This window comes from Peromyscus eremicus, chromosome 12 (genome assembly GCF_949786415.1).
Source record: "Peromyscus eremicus chromosome 12, PerEre_H2_v1, whole genome shotgun sequence".
Classification (NCBI taxonomy): Eukaryota; Metazoa; Chordata; class Mammalia; order Rodentia; family Cricetidae; genus Peromyscus; species Peromyscus eremicus.
Window position 1 is genome coordinate 52,358,675 of NC_081428.1, and position 21,622 is coordinate 52,380,296.

The window sequence follows — 21,622 nt, forward strand, 5'->3', positions numbered from 1 at the left end:
TCTTCATCTCTTTCTTTTTTGGGGCTCAGCAGAGGGATCATTAAATATAAACTTTGCTGTGTAAACCTGAGGTCTGGAGTTTGGATCCCAGAACCCATTCATAAAGTCAGAAGGATCAGCTGGTATGGTAGCCTCCTGTAATCCCAGAGAAAGGCACTTCAGGCAAACTGGTTAGCTCAAGGGTCAGCAAGAAATCCTACATAGATAAATAAGTATGATAGATGAAGACACCCAATGTCAACTTTGGGCCGCCACACATCTGTACACACATGTGTACCCATACATATGCTAACATGCATACAAGCCTGTGCGCATACTACACACAGGCACACACATTATTTACTAATGATTTAATGGCTTTACACTCTAACCAGAAGACAGAAGCAGATCAATTGGTTAGCTAACACAGTTTGAGCTTTGGGGCTCTGTACTTGAGTGGGACATGGTTCACATTCTTGTGTGTTTGTATTAAACTTGAAATAGTAAAATATTTTAATAGCAGTTGCTTAAACTTTCTGTTTTCACTTATTTTTTTTTCTTTGCAATATTTCCCCTTATGTCAGTTTTGCATTGAATGATTGCAGACAATTTTGGGAACCAGATAAATGAGGTATCACAGCATTCACGTAGATTGGGTTTAATGGGATATATTAATGTTTCTTCTGGGGACTTCTATGTACCTTTAAGTTATTGCCAGTGTTCCTGGAATAGGGACAGTTTGAAGAAATACAGTGTGACAACTCATTGGGCATCACAGCCAGAAGCCAAGGACCAAATGTTGAACGACACTATAAACATGTTCTACATCACCTGCATAAACATGTACCATGGTTAAGATGATAAGCAAAGCTTGGCATGTCTGACTCAAAAGGCTGTTCTGTTGGGAATTCATCCTACGCCCAGCTGTGTAAAATGTTAATTGAAAGAGTCCATTCTCACTAAAATAGATCAAAATTAAAATTCCTTCTGTCAAAAATTACATTAAATTTTATTAATGCCATTCATATACACAATATCAATCTATCATACACATTTTTCTCATTTGATAGTAATCATATAAAATAGAATTTCCCAGGATCCATGTGCTTTTGTATAACTGCTAGTGCCCTACACGGCAAAATACATCTCTGCGGGGCAGTGAAATGGCTCAGTGGGGAAAGGTGCTTGCTGCCCAGGCTGACAACCTGGGTTTGATTACCCAGATCCATGAGGTGGAAGGAGACAACAAGATTTTCAAAAGTTATCATCTAACCCATGATCACACACACACACACACACACACACACACACACACACACACATACACACACACACATATGCATGCACACACACACATGCACATACCAATGTACACACAAAGTAAATTAATAAATGTAATAAAATATGAAAAACAATCTCTATATGGGACTCACATGTGTCACGCCCCATCTCAATAATAATAAATAAACTGTGTGGAATAAAAGTTCATATTATTTTTCCATTCTCTTAAAAATTCTTTTGCAGCTGGATGGTAGTGGCACATGCCTTTAATCTCAGCACTCTGGAGGCAGAAGCAGGTGAATCTCTGAGTTTGAGACCAGCCTGGTCTACAGAGCAAGTTCCAGGATAGCCAGGGCTACACAGAGAAACCCTGTCTAGAAAAACCAAACCAAACCAAACAAACACACACACACACAAATTTCTTTTGCGTAGTCAATGTCACACAAAGAAGCCGTCATATAAATCTTAAAATGTGGGGACGCAGTACAGACATATGCTAGCAGTTATAAAATATTACATTTTCAATGTTGTCATTATTAACCACTCCAACACATAAAACTGATCTTCTTTTGTAACTGCTCATTTCATTCTTGATTTTTTCTGTTTTGTTATTGTTGCTTTGTTTTTATTTTATTTTGTTTTTGAGATGAGGTCCCATGTGTCCCAGGCTGGCCTCAAACTTGCTGTTGTAGCTGGGGATAAACTTGAACTTTAGATCTCCCTGCCTCTATCTTCCCAATAGATTACAGGTGTGTACCACTATGTTGAGTTTATATTGTGGTGGAGATAAAAACGTGGGTTTTCACACATGCTAAGCAGGAGTTCTACGAAGTGAGCTACATTCCACTCCTTATTTAATTCATAATTGTGGGGGTGTGTGCATCTTCCTGTATATATTCTACATATGAACATTTGTGCACATACATGTGAAGGCCAAAGGACAACCTTGGGTGCTGATCCTCAGGAGCTGTCCACCTTCTTTAGAGACAGGGTCTCTCATCTTCCTAAGACTCACAGAGATTCAGCTAGAATGGTTTGCAAACCCCAGGAATTCTCCTTTTCCACTTCCCCAGCACTGGGATTACTCTTGCAAGGCTACACCAGGCTTTTTATGTGGTTTCTTGGGGTCAAACTCAAATCTTCTTGCTTTTATGACAAGCACATTGCTAACTGTCCTGTCTCTCTAGCCCCCTGTATTATTGTTGTTATCAATCTTAAAAGGCTGACCAAATTAAAAAAGCTTGAGGTCCTATGAAACCCATGTGTATTCCTGGAAATACCCAGAAGGAATCTGAAACCCAAGACACTGTGTTTGCTATCTAGAAATGTGCATTCCAGACAAAGCATAAAGAGATAAACAGCCCTTTCCTTTACTGAATGGATAATAGAAAAGAAGCCCAGGAAGAAGCTCAGTGGTTAGCTCAGCGATGAGTCAAGAAAAGCTGATTTCAGCCTCTGGGGTGTGCCGATGATGCAGGCTGGTGTCATCTCCGGGAACCTTTCCACTTGGGCTGCTTGATACACTCATAGGTCACTAAGTTACATCTATTCACTCAGGCAATCACCAGCGTGGCAAGCTAAACCCTATTTTACAGGCTATGTGCCTTTCCTCTTTCCTTCCAGTGCTAAATGACTACCTGTCTAAGATCTCCTTTCAGGGGGAGGGAATATTGTCTGATCAGTGATTCAGATGGCCTTCAGGGTGTGTTGGAATGGAGCGAGGGGCATCTGGTAAGATCTAAGGCACAGCTGAAATGGTAGACAAGCATTAGAGGGTCTTAAAAATCATGCAGTTTCTGGCTTCAGAAATCTCGTCTGACCACAAGAAGCATGATGAATCCTGGTAGTGAGGCCATATTGAGATGGTATCAGCCTAATTAATAGGGTGACATCATATCACAGAGGCAAGCCTTACCCTGGAACAGATGTAGCCATGTCTTCCTGGAAGCCTTTGGCAGGTTCTGCTCTGCAGCAGTATGCTAGGCCAGTGATCCAGGTCTATCTATTATGTGCCAGCCTCTGGGCCAGGTCCTAGAAATATAAAGATGAGTAAGGGAAGATCCTTGCAAACAATAAATAATAAAATTTATATTTGAATGTGGAAAGTGAAAGGCAAATCTTGAAATGGTAATGATAAAAATGCTCTGCAATGGGACCCAGAGCAAGCAAAGGGAGCCTTTGCTAAGAGTTCAGTGACAGCTCTTCAGAGAAATTTACTATGTATCTGACTAATGATGATTCAATTTTTAAGACTCACATAATGTATTTTTTTCAAGAATAGCCAAACAGATTTAAACAAAATCACATGTTCAATGAACATGTTTTTATTTTTATTTTAAAGTATAGAATGTGTAAAATAAAAGACATGGCTGGAACAGTGAAAGGAGCTTAGGAATTTGAGTTTGACTTTTGTTCCTCAGACTGTTCTTCAAGAGTGATCCAAAGATCTATGCGTGGGAACTATCTCAGTGTATCGTAACACTGCAGATTTGAAAGTTTAGCATATGCATATGAAGGTCAACTATTTGTTAAAGATGTCCAAAGAATTCATATTCTAACAAATTCCTCAGAAAATTCTTAATGTGCACTGAAAAATTGAGAGTAATGCCCATGGACATCCACAAAGGGATTTTAAGAAGAATATCACAAGATTATCACTTTTTAAATACATTTCTTTTTAATATTTAGTTTTTAATTTTATCATTATTATCTGTGAGTGTGTATGTTTGCATATATGTATGTTTAAATGTATGCCACATATGTGCAACCAGAAGAGTGTTGGATCCCCAGGGAACCAAATGTGGGTCCTCTGGAAGAGCAAGAAGACTCTTCTCAGCTGTCATCTTTCTAGCCTCCATGATTATCATTTTAGATAGAAACGTGTAGGCAAAATATGAAAGGTGGAGAGAAGAAGTAGGTAAATATAAAAGTAGCAAACTAGTTAGGATGCATTACTCTTCTCAAGAGGTGATAGTGGGCTAAGCCAGAGGAATTGAATGAGAAAAAGAAAAGGGATATTTGGGAAAAACTTTTAGAGATAAAGAAGACGAGCTGATTGTGGACACACCATCTCATATAGCAGCCAGAATGAAGGATCTTGTTCCCAGTGGGTTTTCTGCAGGGGGTAGGGGAGGAGGTTCTGATTCCTGCAGCTGTTGTGATCCTCTTTCCTAATGATTATCAGAAAGTAGTGAACCGCCAAAGAGAAGAGGAACAGAGGCAGTAGGACCTTGAAGCAAGGAAACCGACGAAAGGGAAAGGAGGCTAGAAGCTGGAAGATGCCCAAAGCAACCAGATCCAGATTCTGCTGAAGACTGAAGCTGAGAAAATAGGAAAGGAAGTTTGGGGAGGTTCCACCCTCCCATCTTCTCTTGTAGAGAAGGACAGGGAATTACCCCAAGGTTTTCCTTGTGAAGAAGACTCAAGACCTTGATTGTAGTCTTTCAAAGTTGCTATTCCTCCAAGGTATATGAGGAGCTAGATAGAACAAGATCTCCAATATAGCACAGCAACTTTTCCCTGGATAATATGGGTGACACAATAGGATATAAAACATGCAAAGGTGTAATTGTCAGGAAAGGCAGGGGCAGGAAAAACACCAGCTAAACCTACACTGTGAGTGAAGAAGATCGGCAAGATCTTTATGGGTGATGGAAGAGAGGAGAGGAGTCTCGGGATGCAATGGAGAAATCCGATTCAAATCCATGAACTGAAATACGTAGGTAGTGTCCTACTAGTGTGGCCCTGCTGAGCAAGGTGCAGGAAAGGTGATGAAGACTTGAAAGATGAAACCAAGAAGAATAGGAAAGCCATGACAATGTGGAGAAATGTGTGATATTTGAGATTCCTGGAGTCCTGGATGATGAAGTGGTATGTATACTTTCAGAATTTAAGAGAGTTGAATCAGCAGTGAAGTTGTTGTTGATCTCAATGGAAGAAATTTTGGTGACCGAGTGGTGAAAACATATCTGTACAATTTGGATAAATCCAGGATCTTGGATCTGGCAGAACAAGTTTGATTTAAGGACTAGAGTCATCTCCATGACCCTTCCTGTCTGTCTGCATGAGTAACAGGGTTATAGATGTGCACGCCACCATACACAGATCTTTAAATCTCGATTCTGGGGATCAAATTTAAGTTTATAGGCTTGTTTGGCAAGTGTTTTTACCTGATAAGTCACCTCATGGGCTGGTTAGTTGACTCTAAAAGACACCTGGATTCAGCCTACCCTTCGAGACTTGTCATTACTACTACTACTACTACTACTACTACTACTACTACTACTACTACTGTCATATGTCTGTAGATTGACAGCTTCTCAATCATGCAGTCACTATCTGTGTTTTGCCTTTTCTAGTAGCATCTGTCTCCTTTGTCTTAGATAGGGTTTCTCTTGCTGTAATGAAACACAATGACCAAAAGATAGGGAGGAATGGGTTTATTTGGCTTACACTTCCACGTTGTAGTCTGTCATTGAAGGAGGTCAGGATAGGAACTCAAATAAGGCAGAATCTTGAAGGGCAGGAGCTGATGCAGAGGCCATAGAGGAGTACTGCTTACTGATTTGCTCTTTATGGCTTGCTCAGCCAGCTTTCTCATAGAACTCATGACTACCAGCCCAGGGATAGCACTATTCACAATAGGCTGGACCCTCGCCTTTCAATCACCAATTAAGAAAAAGCCCTATGGCTGGATTTTATGGAGCATTTTCTCTCAATTGAGATTCTCTAGGTTTCAGATGACTCTAGGTTGTGTTAAGTTGACATAAAATTAGCCAGAACAACCTCTCTTAAACTATTGTGTCTTCTCTCATTGTTCAAATTCTAATCATACAATGCAAAGCCAATCCTAGCCCACACTGCTTATTTCCTATTCTGATTGTTTAGAGCACACATTTGACATTTAACTAAGTCCTGTTTGACTAACATTTGTTTTGCCGTTTACATGTGTGTGACTCTCCTTGAGGGAGTGTGCTTTTTACAACTTCCAAAATGTGAATGACATAGATGAAGTCAGCTATGGCTAAATTGTATTGCACGACTGTGTAGGTGCCAAGGAACTACTTGGTTTACTATGAAAATACAATTTTAATGCAAAGATCAAAGAGCTCTGAGAGTGGACCTGGAATCTAGTTTCCTAATCCCCTCTTCTTCCAGAGTTCGGAAATTGACTGGTCATTTTATGAATTAATCTGCTAGCCTAAAACTTATCCTTATCAGCTGTGAGGTTCAAAGCCATACATTGGCTGAGAATGGTGACAAAGGAATAAAAAACAGGGTAGTAACCTAGAAAAGGATGAGGAGAACCACCCTGGCTGTTATTTTCTTATTATGTGTGCTCATATATGCTTTGTTGTTGTTCATTTGTTTTGATTTTGGTTTTGGTTTGTTACTCGTTTGGTCTAAAGTCAGATCAAGGTGTGTGTTTTCTTGTTCTGTTTCTTTTCTTCCTCATTTTTTTTGCCAGCCCACAAACTTCCATAGCTTAGATAGGCGGTTGGGGAGACATCTTGGAATTGGTTCCATAGTTTTCAAACTCAGCTTCCAATCGCGAGTTCCCTTTTGGGGAAGTAACTTTTAGAGGCTCCTTGGCAATATGTAGCATTCCTGTCCAGAGAAAGGCATTCAAAACAGTGAGGATTCTGCACACTGAAGCAAGAGGGTGATTAAAGACATGTCATTTGGTTAAAAATGTACCAACGGCTATCTGGGTGAAAATATCAGTTTGTTCTTCGTGGCTTTTGAATAAGGGTTGGACTTAATAGGTGGACCTTGACTAATGCTCATTTCAACACAGAATCTACATAGGTTAACCACTAAGAACCAGAAGCAACGATGCACATGCCCATTGTGTGATGATGTAGCTAAGTTGTTGAAAAGGGTTTGGAGTCTAGGTTATCTCCTATTAGCTGGGTGAGCTAGTCAAAGATCTTAATTTCTCTCAGTCTTTGAATCCCATCAAAATGAGATCCAAGCTGTCTCCATGCCCCTGAAAATCAGACAAAATAAGTCATAGAAGCTGATGGGGAAGCTAATGGCACAATTTTGGTGTAACATACTCATTTACAAAGTTCAGCCATACCCATGTCTGATTTTGAATCTCCCTTGTTATGATGGCATGATGCCTCATTGTTTCTATAGGAAAGGAAACATAAAGGGAGGGCTGAGGTGATGAAGTATATGAAAAGAGAAAGAAAATGATCTTATCACTTGAGTAATAAACTTGTTTTAATGGTTGAAAACCTGTTTCTTCTCCTCTGCTCCCAGCCCCACTGGCTCTGCTTCCTTCCTCGGGTGCTTTCCACCACTGGAAGGGTGATCCTAACCTAAAACTTTAATGCCTGCATTAGAAGCCATTTCTCACATTCTCCACCTTCTTCTATCACTTACATCCATGCAAGCTGCTTTTGAAGACTCAGCTCTGACAGGGATTACCACAAAGTTCAAAGAATATTAAAACCAGAATGTGTCTCCTTTTTAAGAGAAAGTCATAAAATATGAAAACTGAGAAACAAACTGAGCGGGGAACAGACCAAGGGGCTTGGGTCTAAAGCAGGTCGTTCTCAGAGAGAACCCCTAGGGGATAATTTCTAACCATCATCGTCGATATCATCATCACCTCTGGTCATCTTTCTGAGATGGTCCATCTTAAGGGGCGTGTCCTTTGGTGTACTAAGTATCTATGGCACTCAGCAGTACTGAAACATAAGTGATAGGCTGTCTGGCTGCTCTGTTGAACAAGTTTATGTCTAGAAGGGACACGGAACAATAGGAGCTCTTTAATTAGAGGTGCTTGTCATCACTAATGAACAACAAGGAATAATTTGGGAAGTTCTTTGAAGTAGTCTCTTAGACATGTCATCAACATTTCAGAAAAGTTGTCGTCTGTGAAACTACTATTCCCTGAGAGTGGCTTCCGTGTTCCTTGTGTGCATTGCATCTCATCCTATACCATGTTGGCAAGACTGACATTATTAGTCCCATTTTACAGATGTAAAGGGCTCTTCAATCCATACGATACTAAATCTCTACAATTTGCATACTACAAGCTTGCAAGTTACATATCCCCCCCACACCCCCAAATTAAGGAAGGCACCAGAAGGAACTGATGCAGACTTCACCTATGCTTCTTTCCTCAAGACAGGACTTACTCCTATCCATTGTGCTCAAATTGTAAAACATCACTGTCAATGTTACACAAACCTGTCATTCACATATACTCAGCTTTTCCGGTAAAATTAGAAGGAACGGCTTATTGTCAAATAAGCTTGTGTGCATAAAATCACCCACTATGTGATTTTGGATACGGATGCTAATTCCTAGACAATAGTTATTTCCACATTCAAATGCTTAGAATGCTTAAGTGCTGTGTGTGTGTGTGTGTGTGTGTGTGTGTGTGCAGATTGTGTATTGAAGCATAGATGACATATGTTTGTGCATGTCTAAGCTTATTATATGTATGCATTTAGGTTACATAAATAAAAACAGTATTTTTGAGGAAACTGAACCTCCACGATTACCAACTGCACATAAAACCTAAATGGCATCTATAACTTATGTATCTCTAGCTCCTCCTGGAATGTTTGCTCTTGTGGTACTGGGAAAGAGGAGAGTTAGGAAAGAGACACAAGCATTCCTCAGGCCCCATTTCCCTAAAACATGTTCCATCCATCTCTCCAACTGTCTGGAATATCCTTCTCTGCCCCCACCCCATAGCTCTCCCAATGTAGTGCGAGAGTCGGTGGGTAATTGGGTCCAGATTGGAGGTGTTTAAATATTCATGAGGTTGGCAGGGGACTGGGAGGGGGCGACTGTCTAGAATGGGGGTAGGGGCTACGGGAAGTGATTAGTCACGGGAAGCTAGTGAACATTTCTGAGAAAGGGACCCAGAGAGAAGGAAGAAAAAGATAGATTGGGTGGGGAGTGGAGGAAAGAGAAGAGAGAGAAGAGGGGAGAGGAAAGAGGAGGGAGGGACGGAAGGGAGAGAGAGAGAGAGAGAGAGAGAGAGAGAGAGAGAGAGAGAGAGAGAGAGAGAGAGCAGAGCAGAGCATGTGCGGTGAGCAATAGCTGTGGACCTTACAGTTGCTGCTAACTGCCCTGGTGTGTGCGAGGGAGAGAGAGGGAGAGAGAGAGAGGGAGGGAGGGAGGGAGGGAGAGAGCGCGCTAGCGCGAGAGAGCGAGTGAGCAAGCGAGCAGAAAAGAGGTGGAGAGGGGGGGAATAAGGAAGAGAGGAGGAAAGGAGAGAAGGCAGGAAGAAGGCAGGGGAAGATACCACCATGCTGTGCTGTATGAGAAGAACCAAACAGGTAGAGTTATAGATTTTTTTTCTACTTCTTGCTGTTGTGAAATTACCAGAGCACAGTATTTCCTTGTAAAAGGCAGGGAAAAAATATTTTTAAAAACTGCTTCTGCCCTGGTGTGGTGCTCTGGTCTTCTTAGCATATGGTAACTGATGGTTGCATCCCAGCTTTATTCTTTTCTGTCTTTCATGCTCTGGTTTTGGAATGCTGATACTAATTAGGGTGAGGGTAGAGAAATATGCCGGCTTGGCTGGAAATACGATTCCCTCTCGCCTATTAGTAAGTGCATAGCCGCTAGGTCTCTGGTTTTGAGGGTGTGGATGTAGAAAGGGGTGTGGGGACAATGTGGGCTCTATGTACAAGATAAGAAAGCGACCCTTTATACTATTTCTGAAAAGCGTGGTTTGAGAGAATTATAATCACAGTTGAATATTGCCTGCTCTGAGGTTCAGTTTTTCTCACATGTGCTGCGGAAGATACCTGATTTCGAGCTCGCAGGAGCTTTAAAGGGGAGCAGGTAGATGTGGAAAAACATGTGGAGATTTTATTTATTTAGTGAATGAATGAATGAAACTAATTTGGGAGATTTTTATTTTTAAAGAGAGCCTTAAGACAACGGGGGTTGGGGGAGAGCCGGCTATGCAGAGGGGGAAAATCCCCTTCCTAAGATCAGAGGCGGATTGTGCGCCAGCTGGTCCGGGAAGAGGGTGGACCACGCCCCTACGAGCTTTGAGCTTAGATGGGATGGGAAAGGCAAGCCGGTATTACCTGTTGGAAACCGGGGCTTTTCTTCTTCCCCCTTCCTGGGAGTCTTTCCTTACATTCGCAGTGACCAGAGGTGTGTTAATATCCCGGAGGATAGGCATGGTGACTCATGTTCATCAGGATGAGGGACGCCTCCAGGACAAGCTAGAATCCTAAGCTCCCCTCCCCCAATGCCTAGATCCCCCCCCCCTTTCATTTCAAATTGCTCACTTATTTCTTGAAAGACGTTTTTGAAACTTAATTGGGGTGAGGGTGGAGGGAAGCAAGAGGCATGGTATTCCGCAGTAACCCACAGCGCAGCAACACTCACCAAACGCAGCCTTCGAACATCCCTACAAGCACGTTTGAGTGATTTTTGGAGAGGGTTAAGAAAAAAAAAATGGGTGTGGGGTCTGAGTGCCTGTGTGCTTGTGTGCCCATGGTGGGGTGGGGTGGGATGGCAGTAGTGGATGAAGAACCCCTCCACAAACTGCTTGCCTTAGGGGTGGGGTACAAGAGTGGAGGATTTGGTATTATTCTTGTGCAGGTATTAGAAACTGGGCAATGTGTTAAACACTCTGTGAATCCAAAGGGGGTGGAGGAGAGTGCAGAGGAAACAGCCATTCAGCCTGGCCACACGTAGCCAGCGCCCTGGAAGGGGGGGTGGGGAGTAGGGATGAAGATGGTAGAGGAAAAGAGGTATAAGCAGAATATGTCCAACTAGTTAGAGGAGAAGCAAGCCCCAAATAACAAATAAAACAAATGTAGATATTTGGTTGTAAAGGGATGCATGGAGAAAAGTCTATCAAGGCGGGGCCAGGGGTGCTGCTGACTGTATTCCTCCAGCTGCTCTTGGTTGCAGAAACTGCTACTTCCATGGGAACATTTGTAAAACATTTAGTCCCATGTCTTCCTTCATTTTAATATATAAATGCAACAGATACAGGTGCCAGGGTTAAACACACCCTCAAAAAAAAAAAAAAAAAAAAAAAGGCTTTATGATGACTACACTGGCTAACTGGCCAGCTGGTGAAATAAAATTTAGGAAGGTAGAGCCTTAAGAAAACCAGTTCTATTCATTTTAAAGGCTTGAATTTTGGGGGGAAAGGTGTGCTGGCTGACAGCTTGTTCCCACCCTATTTTTATGCGTGGGAGTATGGGAGTATCCACACATCTCCTTCAGGGAACCAAGCATGGTTTTTAGACAGGGAATTGGGGCTGAAGGAATTCCCTCCCCAATTGAGGACAGCTGCTTTCACTGGCTCCATCTCACTGACAGCCTGGAGCACTCACTCTGATGTGCAAAGTGATGAAGATGAAATTGTGTGTTTAGGGACTTGTAGGAATTTGCATGTAAATGTGTATAGCACACGCATACTTCCCATGCAACCACCGTGCATGTGCTCTGTATGGATTCCACATGCCTGCCTGTGTTATAGTATCACCATTGCAAAGGGGGAAATGGAATGTATAGAAACGGTCATTTTTGCCCACACATTTTATAAATAGGTTCCTGGGCATGAAATGGTTATGTGCCCTATGTAATAGTGTTATGTCTCATTTGCATAAGTTAGTATTTAAGATATCATTAAACCAGACAGAAGGAAATGGTGTCTTCAGGGTGTGGGCTCATATTACACTGACTGACATTTCTATAGTATGGATACTTAAGTCTCACGCAGGTTTTCCTCTTGTGGGTGGAAATGATGCTCTCTCATTCCAGGAAGAATCTAAGGGTTTCATTTCTTCTTCTGGAAGGTGTTTATCATCCTAGTTCTTAGCAGGGACTAAAACGAGGGTACAAACCTGCAAAGGTCTAACTCTGCCACACCCATGAAATCCAGTAGCAATGTGGGAGGGGGACTGGAGGGCTTGCACTTCCTTCCTCTTCCACTTGAGCAGCACAAGCAAGCAGCCTTAGATATTTCTAAGTTATGATACATTGTCAGTGGGTGAGGAGAACACGTAAGTGATCTCTATTAGCCATTACTTACCACAATAGATTATTAAAGAAGAAAAAAAAGAATGAGAGAGAGAGAGAGAGAGAGAGAGAGAGAGAGAGAGAGAGAGAGAGAGAGAGAGAGGACTACAAGGGAGTAGGCAAAGGAGGATTAAAATAAAAGAATCCTGGAGATTTTATTGGCTCATGATTTTCAAATATCTTGGGGCTTACTTTAAATAGCTCAATTACCATGCACATTGCAGATGATTAAAAACTTGCAAGGTGTCATAGTCTACAGAGCAAGAAAACTATGAGATGTTTCCTTTGTTTAAAAATTATGACTTTATTTTGTAGCTGAAGTGTAAAAATTACTCTGCAAGCAAGCAGACCAGGGCCCCCAATCTTTACCCTGCTAGCCTATGCCTTTCCTCCAGTATGACAAATAAGTCTTATCTTTAAAAGACTGATCCATGCTTTAGAATTCCAGCCTTGCTGTTCCCTCCCCCTAAGAACATCAGGAGGTGTGGAAGGGTACAGTTCTGCTGCTGGGTGGGGGAACATTCTTTCGAGTAAGAAATTGGATTCCTGCTCAGTCTCTCTGAGCCACACCCAGTGTCATCCAGGGATTTAGTCAATTGATTCAATAGAGGCCTTCTACTTAATATAATTGAAGCTGTTCATTTTTTTTAAAAAAAAATCATGATATCTTCCACATATTTCCAAAATTAAACAGAAGATATTATTTAAAAGGATTTCTTCACCCCACCCTTTCCAAGTCATCTGAACTCGCAGAGAACCTTCCACAGTTTGTGGCAAATTTAGAAATGTGTTCACTTCTGATTATTAAAGTTATACTATGGCACATGCACAGTGATTCCTGACCCTTCATGCTAAGAGAGTCCTCTGAACGTCAACCTGGTATCTGCTCACTCTACTCCTGTGAGCTATGCTGAGGCAACTGGAGTAAGAAAATACAGGGTTAATTTTTCTTCTTGCTGAGCTGGTGAAACTGCAGCAACCTCCTTTGATGTGGCAATGTAAAGGGCAGAGCTCCTGCTCACCAAAAGGAAGGGTGGCCCAGGGTCTTCTGCTTCTGTCATAGAGAAATTACTAGTGACATGCCTGGGGCAGAATTAATCCATAGACTTCAGAGTTTTACTTGGTCCCACAGGGAAGGGGTGGGGGCTTTCAGGCAATAATGGAGCTATGTGTTAACTCATTGTATTCCCACTCCACCCCACCTCTGCCCGACACTGGTCATACTGACTTTAAGACATGTCTAAAATCTTTCTCTATGAATAGCTTAAGAAATGCCTCTCAATAGAAGCCTCTCAAAGTTCATCAAGAGAAAGTACAGCATTTAACTCCTTCACTTCTCTGTTAATTCTAAGAGAGTAGCACTTGTAAAAAAGAGTGGGTGATGACACCAGTGTATTGTCCCTTGAATTTCGAAGTGTAGACAGTCTGTCTCCGTGCCACTGATTTGAAATCATTATAGAAGTCTCTGGAGAACACTGTGCTGTGAGTCCCTAGTTTCTACCATTTGTACACTCAGTGACTTTGAACGGATCACATCATAGGTTGTGTTTCTTCATGTCGTGGGGATGGAAGAATAAGCCATCCAATCAAAGAACTGAACAGCCCCACCCCATTTACCTTAAAGGGTTTTATAAGAATTTTCTCTATTCTGGACAGGGCAGCCATTTCCCTCCCCACTCCACCCCCACAACTGTCAGAACATTATTTTGTCTTTTTCATTAGAGACGTTACTTTTGGTCACACTGAGTGCCCTGTCTGGATTCTTGATCTCTCTTCTGTGTTTTCTCCAGATCCCACTCACTCCTGCTCCATTCCCTTGAGATTTCCTCAGTTTGTGTTGCATTAGCTGCTTTCCTTGTGGTCACTGGAGGTGCCTTGTGTCCTCCGTTCTAGAGTCTCCTGACTCTGCAACCCCATCTCTACAGCACTCCAACTCACTCTCCTTTTAGAACAAAGTTTCCAATGGCATTCCATGCTCATGCTCTTCTCTGTCACTCGTCTTCACTACTCTGCTCGGTTTAAAGAGACCTCTTTTCCCATGATTCCACTGGCACAGGGTACCATTGCAGGTGAGTCATACCTGGTTTAAAGAGACCTCTGTTCCCCTGATTCCACAGACACAGGCTACCATTTCAGGTGAATCATTAGTCTACATCTTGCTTATTTTCCATTGCTCTGTCTTCTCATTGTCCTTCCTTGATAGTTCTCCCAATCCCCTTTCTCCTCAAGCAGGACTTTTTAAAGCTCTCCTCCACCACCCAAGGCCAATGACTTCCTATATGTAATCTTGGTTCTTTTTTTTTTGCTGTCATACCATTCATTAATACCAGATAAATGTATCCAATGCAGAATTCAGTCGGGTGTCCTCTGTTTTGGACCACCCTTGGACTTCCTATTCCATTGCTCTAGCACTATCCATCCAGCTCCAGAGTTCCAGAAATCAAGGATGTGTCCCAAATGTGGCCCTTCATTTCAACTCCCACATTCAGTTACAGCATCTTTTGACTGTAGCTGAAAAGATTGTGAACACATTCTTTGCTTTTTACCACTTACCTGTTGGTATAAATAACCTGGCCCAGTCTTTTCATTACCTTTCATCTGGCCAAAGGCAACAGATGAACTCTCATTCCACATGCTTTGCTTTCTCTTTTCTCTCTCCTTGAAACAGAGAAACTCTCTTTACCTGATGTAAGTCTGGTCACACTGTTTTCCTCATTAAAGTTCTACAATGTCTCCCTGATGTCTACAAACCATTAAACAACCCTTCAGGATGCATGGCATGATCTAGTGTTGCCTGTCTTTATGGGGCCACCTTTAAATACTTCCTCCTTCTCATGCCTCAGTCTTTTGCTCACTTTACACATTTTATTTAGCCTGGAAAATTTCCATTTCCCTCACAAGACGTAGTAGCTCTTTAAACTCATTCTTTCATCAATGAGGTTTCTTCTACTATTGTTATAACCATATTGCATTTTGAACTATCTCCATTACTAGAGTATCTCCAATACTCTACTGTTGTATACTATGAACTTCTTGTAAAAAATGGTAAAATTGTATCCTCTCTTCTTACTGATTATCATATTGTATGGTTGATAGGTGAATACTTTGAATTATGAATGATCTGCTTGGCTAAACACATATGGAATCAAATGTTCAGTCTTATCACACTTGTGGCATATTTAAATGGATAGAATCACTAGTAAATTTTAAAGAAGCTATTGGTATGAAATTTTAAAGTGGAATTAATTCATCCTCATTGACTATTGTTAAAAACTTATAGATGTGGCAACTGTCAATTTTTCATGAGAGCAGGCACAGAATTAGCCCATTTTGTACACTGCATTTCTCCAAACATAGCTGGAACTATCTGGAGACTTCCTTTCTATATCCACCACCTCTAGCAAACAGCACACCAGTCCCATCCTCAGAGGTCAAGAATCCCAGTCTAGATTTGGCTACTAAATTCTTGCAGCTCCATGTGGCCTTTCCTGGGAGCCTGGCGTACTCATGATCCTTGCTTTTTCCTACAACTATCACTTAAAGACTTCATGTCCATCTTTTGCTGCTCACAGCTGATTTATTTACTTGGCATGTAGTGTTAACCTGTGTTGAAGAGTATATGATCAATAATTAATTTTATTTACATTTGAACTTTTTCTTTAATTAATTTTACTTACACTTGAACTTTTTCTTTTTCCCTGAGGTATCTGAATAATAATATCTATCAACATACATCTTGTGTGGAGGTGAAGGAAGGGTGAATAACAAGTAATCTCTTAAACTTGTGTTGAACATACATGAATCAGATCATTTGAATCTTTGCCAGTTTTGAATAGACTTCATGGTTTGGGGTCTTGATGTGAGCCTAGGTGTCCAGTATGGAGGAGATTGCAACCACGTATTTCCATGACTTCAAGTGCTGTATTCCCACTAACTTTGAGAAAAGAAGCAAGATAAAAATATTTGTAGGTGAAGCTTGTGTTTCACTGCCAAAGTTAGATGGTATTTCTCAAACCTAATGTCCTTGTCCTATATCCTACTTAATGCTGTATGCATCTCTGGCTTGGGGTTTTCTTATCCTTTTCTCCTCCCGTCCAATGCAAGTGAAGTTTTTCAGGTTAGTACACCAGTTTCAACTAGTATTTGGAGTTTGAAGCTATGGGAAGAGGATGTTAAGAAAAGGTGTATCTTGTCCAACTTTCCAATACGTGTTTTAGGCAAATCAGACACTTTAAGGTATACCTAGCATGGAGTGGACTCTCAATACATATTTACTTGAGGGAATGCAAGACTCATCATGATGGAACCCGAGAAGAGATGTTTTGAAACCAAGACCGTCCTTGTGTACCTATTCAGAACCGACCGGGGGTTCCACTCAGTGCTATTTGTCTTTCCAACAGGATGACTGTGGTGGAAGTTACAATTCTCTGACTTATTTGCTTAGAGTGGCATACTTACAGCCATTTGGGGTTCAGTTTGGGACTGTGAATTTCCACATTTCCAATCCTTAATTATTTACAGATCTTGCTTTCTTAGATGTTGTTTATTTAATGTCCTGTTCCATGTCTTTGTAGTGGAATAAATCCCTCCCCTGGGTTCTAGACCTGGCTCTGCCAATTGCTTGTCCTGTGATCTTAGGTAAGTAACTGAATTTCTCTGAGTCTCAGTTTACTCATCTGTATTATGGGCATAATAAAAAGCCTCCAACTCCTGACTCACTTTCTTTACTAGGTTGGTATGAGGCTCAAATAAAATGATGAAAAATAAAAAAAAAATATTTTGTACACAATGCCTTTTTGATTATCCTTAAAGTGTTCATGGTGCTACACAAACAAGAAGTACCATTGCTGTCTGCATTGAAATATGTATTCTCCATATCCCCCTCCTATTCTCTACTAAGTAATGTTAGCCACACTGATGGATGAGAGCATAGCATATCTTTATCATGTCCTTTGAAAACTTGAGTGACAGAACTCAGATAAGCACACACTTAAATTGTCCTTAGCTCCAACATGTCAGGAATATGAGAAATATCCAGTGTTTTCCTGTATATCTTTTTTTTTTTTTTTTTTTTTTTTTTGCCTTAGCATTCCAATTTCATCTCTGTTTGCTAAGTCTGCTGCTTGCCTCTACATCCTCACGCCACACTTCACCTCCAAACTGGCTTCTGATGGCTATCATGCATGCTGTGCTCACATCTATCACATGAGGGCCCAGTCAGGCAGAAGAAAGTCAAGGGAAGGTAGGGCCACTCTGGAGCCTGAAAACAGAGCTACAGCCTGTTTGGAAGCCCAGCGGATTATTATCTGGTACCGTCTCCATAGCAGTTTCAGGGCTCCTCAGTGTACCACTGATAAACCTCAATCAGGAGTGCATGGAATCTTGAATCTTTTAAAACTCAACTCTAAATGTCGTAAGTAATCTCCTAAGTCCCCCAGATCTCTACAAAGGACATCGCAGTTCCCTTGGGTTAGAACTGGGATAAGTTACCTTTTTAACATAACAAAAATTTCACACAAAGCAAAGGAATTCTGCAGTACCCACCCCACAAGAAAATGAGTTTTATATGCATAGAAAGTATTTGGAATTATTTAAAAATACAACAATCAGATCATGTTAGTGCAAAAATTCTGTCTTTCCTAGAAGCCAAACATCTAACATAGGAAAACCAGCATCATACATTTTACAAAAGCTAGTTTTACATAAAGGATCCCATAAAAGCTTGTAATAGAAAGTGTGCTACTGATACCTAGGAATAGACTGCTGGTTAGAAGAAAAAAATAATAATTATATTTATAGTTTGCTAATGATCAATATCATCTTTAATCTCTCTCTAGTCTCTACTGTTATTTATGAGTTTCTTGATCAGGTATAAGTATCAAAATTTGACTCTAAGTGTACATGAAAATAATCCATTGGAAGGGAACTAGAGATCCTATGAGTTTAAAAAAAAAAATCCAAGCCTAAAGCAACAAGGACAGATGTGGAAACCTTAACAGCAGAAACTCACTCATGAGAGCTCACCATTGGGGGTTTCATCAAAACAGTCCAGTTCCTAACACCCCAGCTTCTCTTCCTTTTTATAAAGGATAGAGAGAAAAGAAATTAAAGAAGGAATAGCAAGGGGAGAGGGGAGGAAAGAGAAAGGGAGGGAGGGGGAGAGAAAGGAGGAAAGGGGAGAGAGAAAGGAAGAGAAGGAGAGGGAGGAAGAGAGAGACAGAGACAGATAGACAGACAGACAGACAGAGAAAAAGTACTTTAATGGTCTTGCTTGGATCAACTACTGCCATTTGGACAGTTCTCTCTGATTGTAAGAAAACCTAAGTCACATAGTTTCTGGAAGCCCACATCTGTAAATCTAAGAAGAGTCAATGCTGAGACAGAGACCCTGCATGTATTTCCACATACCTGTCATGGGGCAGCTAACCCAGTCTGGAAGAATTTGCCTCAACTGTGCTGGGTCACTACATTTTTCTTTGGGTTGTTTTTCAGTTTTTTGGTTTTTTTTTTTTGCTTCACGTATTCATACTAGCTCCATCTCTGCTGCTGTGATGCAGTCCCCTGCCAAAAAGCAACTTAGGGATAAAAGGGAAGGCATGATGTCAGTCAGGGAAAGCCTGGTGACAGGAACAGAAGGCTAGCTGCTCACATTTGCATCCACACACAAGAAGCAAAGAGAGAAGTGGGGAGGACTATCAACCCTGAAACTCCCTGTGATGGACTTCCTCCAGCAAGGCCCACTTCTTAAAGATTCCACAATGTCCTCAAACAACACTGATTAGGGACCAAGTGTTAAATACATGAATCTACGGGAAACATTTCTCATTCGCACCACCACAATACATTTAGTATTAGCAGAGTTCTAAAAGGAAGCAGTTATCTCACAGATTACTGATTTTATACACCCGATGAAGTCAGAGCCAATGTCTATCCCTATAAATGACAACCACTGGATTTCCACTGCCTCTAGAAGCCTCCACCTGACAGGTACCTCGGTTCTAAGAGGAACCCTGGTTGCTATACATTCTTGCTAACTGGACATGACATAGCTTTGTTCTCAGGCTTCTTGTTCAGTTTATAGAATCAGTTTCTGCCCAAAGACTGGGCAATAATGGGTATAAAACAGATCTTCTCAATTTATACCAGAGAAGCGCTACTCCTTGATATTAGTCATCTCGTCTTGAATGTTCTTGAATTAATTCCAGCAATCATCACCATATTTATCTATTTTTAGCAAATTGGCACTTTCTAAAATACTGAGCTGTTGTCTCCATATGCACTAGCTTGCTCTAAATGTAGAATGTTGGTAATTAGCCTCACATCCATTATTTGTAATTCCTGTTCCAATAACTATTCAAAATGTTGTTTTTAAATGGAAATTGGAAAAACCCTAATATCTTCCCATTAATGACTACATAAGAGAGCTAGATGAGGCAAAGACAAAAATAAGTGGCGTGAACTTCAAAAGTTGAGCAAACTCACATATAGGCTGCTTCTAAAAGTGACTTTAAGAACATCTTAGCATAACTAGCCTAGGAACTAAGGTTTTACTCATCTTGCATATATATATATGTGATATCATATATATCACATATATAAAATATATATGAAAAAGGTGAGCCAGTAAAAAAAAAACTTTCTTTCATGTGAGCTTTTCAGATATTAAAAATGTTTTTCCTTTTATTTGTCTTCATCTCAGCATATGCCAGTCAACATTATATTTTTCCCACATGAAGTCTCTGACATTTCTATTATTGGTGATATATATTTTTAAATCTACCAGCACATTCCTGGGTTCCCAGGTCTTAACATAGAAATAACTGCTTGTTCTTATGTTAAGAAGCCACAACCTCCTTTGCTGAATGCTATTTCTAGTGTCTCTCATATCTGTTCATCTAATCTGAAAATCTCTCTAGGTGAGTGTCCAGAAGAGGGCCAGGTCATAGATTTCCAAGGCCCTTATGCCCACAACAATCTATAATGAATTAGCCTCTTCTCAGTGCATTAAGATGAGTGACAGTTACATACCATCCTCAGAGAGAAGAAAGTACTTTTTGTGTTATGTGGTTCAAGCAAGAAACAAGTGATAAAATTAACAGTCACCAAGACTCCTTGTTTTCATTACACCATGTGCTTACTGGCTGCTACTTAATTTTACATTTAATTTACCTTTCTCCCAGAATTCCAATGGTTTTCTTTTGTTTAGAGAGTTAATTACAATTTAATTATATGTCATTTTTTTTCATTGTTCCTCAGAATTTGATATCTATCCAGTAGTTTTCTCGTCTCTTCTACTGAGGCTTTCATTAACCTGGCTTGTGAATTTAAACAAATTTAGTCTATATGAGTTATTATCTCCTTTCAAGGAAAATGAAAAATTTGAACAAAGTTGATTCCAAGGCTTCTGAAATTATAGAATATATCTTCTGTTAAAAAAAAAGGTAACCTTTTCTCGGACACCCTGTCTCACGGCACTTACTATAAACTTAGGTAACAGTTGTCCTTTGCTTCTTCTCATTGTCACTATCAAGGCTTCAGAAAGCCTTTCCCCCATAGGTTAGTCTCTCCCAACCCTCCTACTCTGAACAGAGAGTTTCCTCACTTGCAGTGGCTTTCCCTACTCTCCTGGTTCTCCATGACCACCTCCCTCCTCAGCTCTCCTGCTGTGTGTGTGTGAAATCACTCTTGCCATCCCTCAAGCAGAGCCTTGCATAATCACCACATGTGTTTATTTGTACATGATTCTCACAACTGGTTCACAAACTCTTTGAAGTTAAGATATCCAGTTCAACATTTGACTCAAGAAACATTTCTTGAAATATTGATTTATATATACTCTGTGATGAACTCTGAGTTAGACTTGAAGATATTGTAGAAGACAACAGGAGTTCCAGTAGAGCCCCAGGAAGAGAAATAAGACTATCTTGCTTGACCTCTTTAGGATATTCAACATTGTGAACAATGCCTCCCTTCTAGAACCTATTTTTTTTCTTGGCTTCCATAACATACATTTCTGGTGGAATTTTCCTCTGTTGTTTTTGTTTGCATATTTCCTATCTAACTTCACATTGGTAGTGGCGGCTTCTCCTTCTTCTTCTCCTTCTTCTTCTTCTTCTTCTTCTTCTTCTTCCTCTTTCTCTATCTCTTCCTCCTCTTCCTCCTCCTCCTCTTCTTTTTTTTGCTAAAAACTTGGTGTTACTAAGGCTTTTGTCATTATTATGACTTAATGCAGAGCACATAAACGATCTCATCCATGGCTGCTCTGCGCATGTGGGTTAGTGAGTCTCAGCCTGGAGAATTCCAGGCTCTCTCTAGCCAAACTTACTTTCTTAAAGTT

At 40.7% G+C, this 21,622-nt stretch overlaps 1 protein-coding gene across 1 annotated transcript in view; it reads left to right on the plus strand.

Moving 5' to 3' along the window:
- Positions 1–9,455: 9,455 nt before the first annotated feature.
- Gap43 (growth associated protein 43) overlaps positions 9,456–21,622 on the plus strand; it is a 94,121-nt gene continuing 81,954 nt past the window's right edge. The window contains exon 1 of the mRNA XM_059277636.1: positions 9,456–9,566. Within this exon, the coding sequence (XP_059133619.1) occupies positions 9,537–9,566 (30 nt within the window). The 5' untranslated portion in view covers positions 9,456–9,536. The remainder of the gene's footprint in view (positions 9,567–21,622) is intronic.